At 39.2% G+C, this 12,088-nt stretch overlaps 1 protein-coding gene across 1 annotated transcript in view; it reads right to left on the bottom strand.

The window, feature by feature from the left end:
- The window catches only part of mkrn1 (makorin, ring finger protein, 1), a 90,733-nt gene extending 79,213 nt beyond the window's left edge, over nt 1-11,520 (bottom strand). The window contains exon 1 of the mRNA XM_039770024.1: nt 11,381-11,520. Coding sequence (XP_039625958.1) covers nt 11,381-11,457 — 77 coding nt within the window. The 5' untranslated portion in view covers nt 11,458-11,520. The remainder of the gene's footprint in view (nt 1-11,380) is intronic.
- Between the last annotated feature and the right edge of the window lie 568 nt (nt 11,521-12,088).

Below are 12,088 nucleotides of genomic sequence, written 5' to 3'. Positions count from 1 at the left end.
CACACACACACACTATCTCCATGTCCGCCCGAGGAGGCATGTAAACAACAACAACGTGTCCAAACTCTCTGGGCAAGTAGTAGGGATGCAGACTTACGGCCAACAGTTCGATGTCCCTGCAGCAAGTGAAATGCAAGCAATATCACAGTATCAACACTCATGGATGCAAACTGAATTGTAGTAGTCAGCATACTGCCCTGAAGATAGCTGGGACTGCTTGGGTGATTTGACAGTAAAATGTCACATAGGCGCTCATGGCTCTGCATTCCACAAACCCTGTAACATTTGTGTTACACTTTACATGGAAAGAATCAAGAAGGCAGGCAATAAGTCCCAGGCCATTGGTGAAGCATAGGCTAAAAGAAGATAATGAGGGATTACTGAGAATATGGAAAACTATCAGGAACAATGGAATAGAAACACAATTTCAGAAACAGTGCCAGAACAGCTGTGGCTAGTTTCAGTAACTATTATTTTACTAGGTTTTCCCAGTGGCTATAAAATTGAGGGTGTGATTCTTCTCAAAGTACAGTTGTAGATCACCGATTTGTAAATAAACATACAGTGGTACCTTGGTATACGTCCTTAATCCGTTCCAGATCCTTGGACTTATACCAAACGAATTTTTCCCATAAGAAATAATGGCAAAATGATTAATTCGTTCCCATGAAAAAAAAATCCTATTGTTATTGGCATATTATACATTGATGGGGTTGTATAAAATAATTTAAAACACTGATTAATACTAAAATACAAAAATACAAAAGCAATTAGATGAAATAAACTCATTGTTATCGGACAAGTCATTTTCATTTAATTTTACTGCACAACAAAGGAGAGCGTTACAGCTCTTCCAAAGGAGCCTCTTCAGGCGATTGTGAAGCACTGCCATTGTTGTTCTTCTGGCAGTCTTCAATCCAAATCCCTAAAGCAGCTTCCATCCAGACTACTGTCTTATTACATCCACATACAACTCGTTTTGCACCCTGGTTAAAAGGACACTGCGGCCATAGATCTTATATTCCTTTCTTACTTTTTAAATAAAAAGAATCGTAGCCTTCTACAAATCCAAAACGTTTACCTTTTCGGCAATCATTAACATCTTCCGTTTGTACTTGGGCACGGCCCCTGAAGCAGTAGTAGATCGTTTTTGAGCCATAATGAAGGGCTTGACTATGCACAAAGATAAACACAAAAGAGCACAAAAGTTAACTCTTTACACAGTGAAACACGTTGATGCTGAATGAGCGAGACGAGACTTCCTGGTTAACACTGCATTCAGCATGCAGGCACTTAACTGCGTGCTCCGATTGGTTAGCTTCTCAGTCATCCACCAATAGCGTCCCTTGTATGAAATCAACTGGGCAAACCAACTGAGGAAGTATGTACAGGAACTAAAAAGACACATTGTCCACAGGTCAAGACATATATTTACTTCTAAATCCTCACTCTTTTCTTCAGGTGGGTTTAGCACAACATATTGTATTGACGCTATTGTGCCAATTCATTGGTCAAGCTCACTATCCTCGTGCCTATCTTTTAACAAGGCATCAAGCTTGCTTAAATTTTGAGACTTGAAGCAGTCACTACCCCGTTAAAACTATTTGATACTATACAACACCCTTACCAGGAAGGAAATCCAAGTTCAATCCCTAGAGCTCCAAAACAACTGAATTAATCAATATTCCAGACTGATTATGTAGTGAATGTGCTTTACAGTGAACCCCACTCAGACAAGTAACTTATTTTACCAGTTTATCAGATCAGTAAAAGTATGGCCACTTTAATAGAAAATGCTACACAGTACTCCAGGGCAAAATTGACCTACACCGAATGTATGCATACATACAGTACAAGTGTCAGATTGCATAATTGTGTTTTCTGTTAAATAAAATTAGAACTTTTTTTCCATATGTTTTAGTTTTTTCATTGACACAAGAGACATTGCAATGGGATGCATGTCAGTTACATAATTTACCAAGAATTTCAATGTACTCTGTACTTAGGCTAACAGTAGGGATGCTCTGATCAGCGTTTATATATATATAAAAAAAATATATATATATTTCCATGTTACTTGGTTGGCACATTCGGATTGTTTCTCTCCAACCCACTGACACCACCCCCCATACCTTTAAACTTTGACATTGGCAATTAAACACAGCTTAAAATGGAAATATACATGCACTTACAAATTTCAATCATTTAAATAATTGCACTACAGTTTTTTTTTCCCCCTTTTAAAACACACATTTACTATATTTAAAAAGGTGTGCTTTTTTGCTTTGCACCCTCCCTCACCGTAACCTACCCGTCTATGGAGGAGGAGTGAAACCTTTAGATGTCAAAAATTCTGATCTCTGGTTTTTGACAAATCGAGGTTTTAGGGTCCCCAATACCATAAACGAAAGGTGTGTTTCACAGTTTGAGCAGTTTTGAGCAAAAATGGCTGGATGGGAAAATACCAAACTCAAAACTTAAGTCTGTTACAAGATGATGTGTTAATTAGTTTTTGAGGCAAATCGCCCAAGAGAAAAAGGCTCTCTAAAGGAACCTTCAAATAACATAATTCAGCAATTAATCATTCTTTTCATTAATTGACATTGTAATGACCTATTTTATGATCAGAAAGATCATCTTTAGAGCAGTAAATACTGAAATGTTATAGCATAGTTCAGGTAACTTGATTCCTAGGGTGCAAAGCCTACTGATGCTCACATCCAAATTTTTTCTTCAGTGTATCAGCTAGACATTTGTAATTCTTGACGGGCTATTATTAATATGGATTACCATTATAAATGATGTAGTACTTTTTCTTACCAAAACTGCTGTATGACACACAGCAACAAATAAAAACACAACACAAACCTTTTATATATAAAAAAAAAAAAAAAAGTATCAAATGTTCGTATGCTGTTTATCAAGACGACATAAGATTAATATGCTAAACGGGTTTAAGGAAAAAGATTTTGCTATCTGGCTATCAAGCTTATTTACTAAGCACTCAGTATTTTCTTTTTCCAATTAAAAATATAAGCTGCTGCACTCACACTCAAACTCACTGTCCAAACTGAAATGGTGTCCGTTTTAATTTAAAGGACAAAATAAAAAGATCTGATTTCCATTCTTGCTGCAGTGGAGGACTCCTCCAATTCCTTTTTCTCAGTTTATTACTCCACTTTAATTAACGTAAATGCTAATATTCCACTCCTCCTCTCTCTCTCTCTGCTATACAGAAGAATCAATACTGCTAAAACAAACCATGATTAGATGCTCTTTGTTTATGCTGCAGGATGCTCATTGATAGGAGCATCCCTAGCTAACAGTGCTACAACCAAATAGAGAGCTCTAATACATGAGAAATAGAAAATATTTCCTTTCATTTTCCACAAAAGTGCAAAAATAAAAAAAATAAAAAAAACCTGAGAAGCCTACTACCCTGCATAAGCGTCTAACTACTAATTCAAAGGAGAATGAATTTTGGATGCAATCTAAAATTCAAAGGAACAATTTTGTCGTTGTTCCAACTGATTGACCAGGGAACAGAATAATTGGTTAAGAATTCATAAATCCACACAATATACTCAAATCAGCGTATTTAAATTCAGGATTACAGGAGGCAGAAAACTATCCTGGCAAGGCAGAATTACTCTTGTACAGAACCCAATTTGAACCACCAATCAACCTAACGGAACATTTTATATTAAAAAAAAAAAAAAGCACCAGGGTGAGACAAAATAAAGGTGAAAGTGAGAAATATACAGACAACACACCCAGGTATCAGATTCATACACAGACCACTGGATTAAATGAGGTAGTAGTGATAACCACTATGCCACAAAATAGGCAAAAAGTATAGTTTAAGTAGAAGCAATATTATAATACTGAAATATTAAGTACAGCAGCAACAGCAAAAATAAATAAACTGCATCTAAATACTAATACATCATATGTTATACAATATGTGCCAAATTATACAGTACACAACACGTGTTTTGCCCTTACTGGGGATCGTCAGGACGTGGCGGACGTTTGCCGACTGACTGGCCAACCAACTAATTAGATTGAGATTCAGACTTCCATATAAACTTTATAGGAAGAGCCGTCAAAAGGTTTTTGTAAAGAAGACTGGAGTCAGGGTTTACATCAGCAGGTGTGGGAACACATCAAGGACAGGAGGTCACTAATAACCTGAGACTGCAGTGTTACATGAAGATTCAGAAGAGGGAAAAAAAGCACCCTTTGAATTACTCAAGGGATATATCATTAGAGAGTGCACAATAAAGGAGTGCACACTTTTAACTGCTGGTAGCAGAAGGCTGTTATCAAGGCCCTTTGGTTATAAATGAGTCACCAGCTTAGCAGGAATACCTGGGGGCCACCAGAGTGGGCTTTAGTCAGACTACCACAGGGACCCGGATGTACTTTAGAGGAGACTGATAGGGAATCTCAAACGTAGTCCAGGGATTGGGTACAATAGTGGCCAGTGGCCAATGCTTCGGGCAGTGATAGGAGGATGAAGTTAGTAAGCTTCTTCCATTTTGTAGTGTTTTAAAACTCAATATTTACAAGCTTCAAACAAATTGCCATGTAGTGGTTTACAGAACTTGTAATGATTGCACAGTTTCAATCAGACAGGTGTACTAAAAAGCTAAAGGTCACTCTTCATTTTGACCTTATGCTAACTATGTCATTAAGATGTAGTTAGTTTGTTGCCATTATGAATACTGTAGCACTGCATCAGTGGGTAACCTACCCTGAGTGCTAATAGATTCTCACCCTTTACATCACTCTTTTGGATAATTTACTTTCTTTAGAAGAACGGCTCAATTTCTAAGCAACTTCGGCAAGTTTGCCATTCTTATCAGCTCTTCTGAAACTCGCACTAAAAGTTTCTACTTTGTATGATGGAATGCCAAATAAAGTGCTGGCTACTCATCCAAAGGCTGATGCAGCTTGGCAGGGTTGTTATGAGGGATGTAAAGAAAAATCCATCAGCACTCTCAGATGCTTACTGGCAAAACACTACAATACATTACAAGCCACCACTGATCATAATTATGTGAAAACCACTTCATGACAGGAAAGGTTTGCTGTGAAACACTGAGAGATTAATATTTTTCTATCAGTATCTAGGGAAAAACTGCACTAAGGGGCAAAGAGAATCAATGTGAATTAAGGAATGTGAACTAAGCACAAGTAAGGGGGTTTACACAAGTTGCCTACAGTAAGCTGGAGTATAAACAACAGTTCCAGTACAGAAGAATAGCATGGTATTTACTTTATTGTCCGATGACAAGTTCCACACTTCTAGTCTTCTTATTTACTTCAGTGTTTTTCCTGTGTAAAATACAAACCCAGGTGAGGCAGCACAAAACTCTTGAAACAGACTGCTCCTAGTGCTTCAATGCCGTTCAAAGCTTCGAACATCACCAGTTGCAGTGTTATTGAAGCATTGATACAAGATTCAATACACTGTTTCAAAACAGTGTGTGTCATTAAACTGATAAAAGCTTTAAAGCCTCAACGTCAAACGTCCCACCCTTAGCTTCAGAGAACTTGGAATTGGGTGGAGTGTGAAGGCAGGCTGTGCAATGTAAACACAAAAATTAGATCTGAAGAAAAACTGCTTTAAAAGGGGTCATCAGCAAAAGTGACACTACCTCATGAATCTTCCTTTACTACAATTTTAATATTAAAAAGATCATTTTAAAAACAAACAATGAGGACTTCTCATAAGCTAGAATGCATGTAGGGGTCTTCAATTCTACTTCATATGTTGTCAGTACGTTAAGGGGGGGAAAAAAAAAAAAAAGCATAACCTTTTAAAGACCCTGATAGTTTATATTCAATTAACAGTCTTTAAACATTAAGACACTTAAAATAATCAAACTGATTAGAAAAATTAAAGAGCCATGGTACATGGATGTGTGCAAAAGTTTATGATGACATCCCTACTATTTTTAAAAACAAAATTCTGGCCACTATTATAAAATGATTCATCTTTGTCATGCTAAGGAAAACATTTACATACACAAAATTACCACACAACATCAAAACACAAGCTGATCTCAGCACAGCAGACCATGTCACTAACTCTGAACACACAAAGGTAAGTATAGGCATGAAGTAAGAGGCAGGTTTGGGGTGGAACCTACAGCACTTTAACAATTGCAACGGTGCATATAACTCACAAATTGCTATCTATACGGATCACTATACTTGCCATGATTCATTAGAAAATTTTAAAAAAAAAGCATGGTATAATAGACAAACACAGCACCTTTTCTTTTAGGATTGTATGTGATTTAACAGTAAAGCCATATTAGATTACAAGACTGATGATGAATTATAATATTAACCCTTAACTACTTGCACCATTTCTTATCTCACAAGTACTCGCATGATGTACTTTATGCACCAGTTAAAATGGCCATTTATATGCACGCTGTGAGGTTGTAATATAAAATATTGCAATAAGTTTAAATTGTACATTTTTAATGTAATTTAATACCATATTACTAAATAGTATGACACAGTCTAGGACTACCTGAAAATAAACCTGATCCACTTCAGCAGTGCTTATTCATCAACAGTCACACTTTCATCCACTGCAGGATTTGCACATGTATCATATTTCACTTCAGTTGAATGTTCTTTGCAGGCAAAGCCATTGCAAGAGGACTCTCTCATCATTGTCATACATACATACATTAAATACCCGCACAGCGTACCAAATGCACCAAATGGAATACCGGCTGGGGGTACACTGGCAGGAAACAATTGAGACATTGTACTTGTAGTGAATCAAGCGGAGTGATAGATGGAGGACCTTGCCGGTAGGTGCAAGTAAACGGATGTTGGACAAAAATAACGGAGATTGATTTACTAAATACACCAGCACGAGTAGTTAAGAATTAACATACATGTTAACTCCACCCCCGCCAAGTGTTCATCAACCCTCTGACCACACACTCACCATGCGTGAATAATGTTAACTTGCTACTTATCAAATGCCACGCAAAAAAGCAAATCACCTCTAGTCTGCTGCGCCAATACAAAACCTTTCTTACCATATATTTTAGCGCCTCTGGCATTTTTGTGGGTTTGGTGATTGGAAGGCTGCCCCCTACAAGGCATCACTACAAAAAACGCCTTAGTATGTTACAACAAGTCAAGTCAAAAGTTGGGGAGCATGTACTGGTACAGTGCGTTGCCACACCCAATACACGATGAAACAAACTCAGGATGCCGGTTTGCAACCCCCCAGGCAGACACACGGTCCAGTCTCACCCTACAGAAATGGCCCTCTATCTGCCGCAGCCAGGTGTTACATAGGCGACCCCTAGGCCTGGTTCAGCCACTAAAGTCCCCAACAATGAGGATCTTATGAGCTGGATCACTCTTGGGAAAACGCGCCACATGGCCGTAGTGCCGTAACTGACGCTCCCTCACAATGCAGGTAAAGTGTCTCATTCGGAACTCCATGAGCAACAGCTCATTTGACACAAAGTCGAACCAATGGTACCCAAGGATTTTCCAGAGAGACACAGTACCAAAGGAGTCCAGTCTTCTCACGTCACTGGATAGCGTCCACGTCTCGCAACAATATAGCAAGACAGGAAGCACCAGGACTCTAAAGACTTGGACTTGACGCTTTGCAAAGATCAACAAAGGCTGCAAAGAAACTGCCGATATTCACGCTTGCGCTCCACGAGGACCCTCAGTGCCAGTATAAGGTCGATGGTAGACTTCTTAGGCGTAAAACCAGACTGTTCTGGTTGCTGGTAGGTGCGCAAGTGATCACGGATCCTATTGAGGACGACCCTAGCAAGGACCTTACCCGGCACCAAGAGCAGTGTTATCCCCCGTTGTTGCCGCAATCCAGCCGATCACCCTTCCATTTCCAGATAGGGATGACAAGTCCCGTTTTCCAGTCAGTTAGAATGATGCCAGTCTCCCAAAAGGAAGCAAAGATTGCTTGCAATGCCAAGAGGACAGCCTTACCACCAGCCTGGTGTAGTTCACCCGGATACCAGAGATCCCTGCAGCCTTCCAACTGAACCCCCAGCTGGTTCACCACCTGCGCAATCTCAGTGAGATTGGGTGGTTCACAGCTAAGCGGATCAGCCTCAAGAACCGTGGACCCAGAGATATCAAACGTCCTAGCCGGAGGATCAGCTCTGAACAACTGCTCAAAGTAGCCAGCCTAGCGGGTCACAATTGCAGTATTATCCGTAAGGACTGTTCCATCAGCCGCCATGACTGTGACTCTCCGAGGAACAGATTCAGATGTGCGTAATGCTTCGATTCCTCTACAAGCAGGACATGGGTCTCTAGACCCCAGATGGTGTGTCACTTGCTCACAGATTCCTCTAACAAACACCTCTTTACCTGCCCTCACAGCAGTCCTTCTCAGTTCCTGGTACAGACCAGAGTTGCCATTGAGCAGTGCGCTGCAACTACTCTCGATGATATCCAGGGTGCCCTGCAAGATGAAACACCTTCTTCTGGGAACACCAGTAACACCAACACAACCCTCAGCAACCTTCAGGATCTTGTCACAGAAGGTCTCCCACATCACATTAAGATTGGCAGTCGTACCCAAATCTGAAAGTTCCTCACACAAACTGCGTGCAAACTCATTAGAAATATTACAACAGATTTGACAATAAGATTTAATAAACAAAAGTCTATATTAATACATTAGGTAAAGATAGGTTACTGAAGAAAATAAAATATACATTGATAGAGACAATTTAAAGTGTTTGAGAGAAAAGACAAGTTTAGGTGATTTAAAAAAAAAAACTCCTTTCACACGTGCAGATCATCTTTGGAATTCACTGGTTAATTTCCAAATCAATTGCATGCGTGAAAACTGCTGATCAAGAATTCCAGGAAAAACAGACCCAGCAATGCACCAATTTCAGAACTAGTACAATTCCCAAGAATTTCATTGCTTGACATGCGTGTCCCCCAGGCCAGAAAACTGTCTGGAAAAGCATGCTAATCAGGTCTATATCCTCATATGGGAAGCTAATATTTGCAGAAAAGGACTACTGACTAGAGGTTTAATCGTTGTTTTAGTTTTGGTTTAACACTACATAATTAAATGATTTGTTGACATTTTGTTATAATTAATGTCTTTAGTCTAGCTATATAGAATCTCTCTAAAAACAGAACAGATTCTTTCAAGTAACCAAAAGACACAGCCATGGTGCTGCCTGCTTCAAAGCCATGACTTCAACAAGCAAAGGGAGGGTGTGCTCCGATGGCTTTAAAGCAGCAATGAAGCATATATGGCAAAAATGTGAGGTTTGTGCAGTTTTTTTGTAGTACTGTTTTGGACCTTGCTGCTTCATATTCAGGTCTGCAATTTCTACAGCTCAACATTCAGCTTTGAATGTCTTTTCTATTTGAAAACAGTGAGCAAGATAATTAAAAATACATTAATAATACATTTATTTATACAGTGCCTTTCCCATAAATGAAACTAGTACACTCAACTTTCATCAATGCTATTTGTTTTTGACAAAAATTTCTTCAGTCAGAAATCATGGACCTGTTATGCAGCTTTCTGACATAATAATCTTTCTGACCAAGTCCATTAGCTAGGATAATTTGGGATTTTATGCATGAAAACTTTCAGGTTGTCGTGGTATTTGAGAAGAACTCACTAAATTGATAGAATAAAGTTTCTGTGAATTTTCTAGTATTTTGTGGGTTGCATGTGTGAAAAGTACTGTAAGAGTGTCTAACAGGATGATTTCCTGGGAATAAGAACAAAATGTTTAAGGAACCAAATACTGCAAGGACATGTGGATAAATTACTAAAACAAGAAAGGCGATCACAAAGAATGGCACATTTCAAGAAGACAACACTAAAAAGAAGAAGTAAAAACATTGGGTTGGTCTTCAGCCTTAATTAAATCTGTGGACAACTGATTAAGCCTCAGCCACAGAATTAGATTTCATACCAGCAAATTAGAGATGCAACACCAAAAAAAAAAAAAAAAAAATGTATACAGAGAAATGTGCTGAAAGAAGCCAGTCAGTCATCTTTCATGGGTTTACGTTTGGGCTTCGAGACTACTGGTGGACTTTTTTCTGTCCCTTTCTGAATTTGAGGCTGACATAATACTTCCTGAAGGTCAGAAATTCAAAATATTAATTCAGTAACCCTAAAGAGAAGTGGGTATGACAAAAGACATCAGCATCTAATAACCCAGAAATTGCAGATGATCTTGACACTGTTATTGATAAATAAAAAAAAATCGATACTTTATTAATCCCAAAGGGAAATTCACTAGAATTTGGCATTTTCAATAAATGTAAATATGCATTCATGTTCTTATTAACCTAAACCAAGAGATTTTCCAGAATTGCACAAAAAAAAAAAACGATTTTTATTGGCCAGCTCCTTCTAAATGTCAATAAGCTTGTGTTTGTTTTCCCAGCACCAATCTTAAAAACCACTGCTCAAGTGACACATCGTTAGTTTCATGTCATGTACCAGCTTTCAGACATGCTTATCTGAACCGAATTTTTGTAATGCTAATTAGCTGTCTGCTCCCGATTTAATCATTTCCCCAGTTAAGCATAATGTTACGAAAACACCGCACAGGCTTCAACTAACTTTGTATGCCTAACAAGACCCAGTTGTCATTTATGAGCTTTTGTGATATCGAGGTAGAACTTACAATACGTGCAGCTCATCGACTTTGTGCCAAAGGAGTTGGAAAGCCCCAACTCTTAAGCAAGACAGCAGTCTCGAAAGGCCAGCTGAAATACAACGCGAGACAAAAAGAGCAGACGCGCGGTGGTAGGAGATGCATAGCAACCTCACACTGCAAGCCTCAATAGTCTTCGCTTTTCGTCCACAGTACACACACTACGGCAAGACACACCTCAACGGTCACAGAGAATTTTCTCTTTCCTGACTGCATTCGTGTTTCATGCTCGGTGTCTAACGATACTATTGAAACAAGCGAATTAATTCAAACGACCCCTTCAATACCGTCTACCGTGGTTTATCCCGATCCAGATTAGCTCTAACAAACAAAAGACCGACGGTTAACACGCTAGGGGGCACTTTCCGTTCGTCGAGCAACGAATCGAGTTATATTCTTCCGGACAGGGATGCTATACATAAAAAATGTGAATTTCCATTGATAACAATGAGTTCCCTAACATTTCACATAAGGCAAACATCTCATCACAGACGTTGGATGGTTCAGGAAATGCTGACAACTCAAGTCAACCTATGTGTGAACAACATTGCCGGTGAAGTTAATCAAATTATATTGTGACTTTAACTGTTATGCCCTGACACATCCATTCTCTAAACACTTTGAAAGTACTTCATTAAATAAACATTTACCTGCAGGTGACGTGCTTGGTCCAGCTTCCTCCCGTTATTGCTGGAACCGCTGTTGAGGATGCTGCCGCCTCCGCCATTAGTGTTTATTTTTATGCTCCAGTGCCGGATCTTCCGGCCGGCAGCCGCAACGGACTCGGCAATCTCCGGACTCTAACGTCCGGGATCGGCCTGTAGGAGGAGGCACAACACCCACCAATTGAAAGTGTCATCACGAGTTGCGCGCGCATGACGAGAAGTACGTGGATGAATGTAGTTCCGAAAGCATCGGAATGTGGGAGGAGCAGATTGTCAATCTTTATTTTTTCCTAGGAGACGGGACTGGAGACGTCATAAAAACAGGTGCCACAGTAGTTAGTCTGTCATTTTTTAAGAGACAGGTGGCAGTCTTTGGTCATTGCTCGTGTCCACTCTAAGAACTTGTGTATATATATCCTCCCATTAGTTTCTGCATTGGTATATTCTTACCAAATTTAGCAACGTAATGAGGTCAGCTTTGTGCAAAATGCTGATGCAAATTCTGATGCGATTTATATGTTAGAAGTGAGTATATAAGAGCATTTCTTGTATTGTAAGTGTGTGTAACCAGCTGCTGCCGAAGTGCCAAATACTGTGTTAGTGCAGAGGCATTTGTGAACGAATGTATGATAATACTTAAGTTCATTTAGATGTATGATAATAAAAATGTGCTTTTACGAGTTATAAGTTGGT

The sequence above is a fragment of the Polypterus senegalus genome, chromosome 11 (genome assembly GCF_016835505.1).
Source record: "Polypterus senegalus isolate Bchr_013 chromosome 11, ASM1683550v1, whole genome shotgun sequence".
Lineage (NCBI taxonomy): Eukaryota > Metazoa > Chordata > Cladistia > Polypteriformes > Polypteridae > Polypterus > Polypterus senegalus.
Note: the sequence above shows the minus strand (reverse complement) of the source record. Positions and strands in the feature narration are given on the sequence as shown.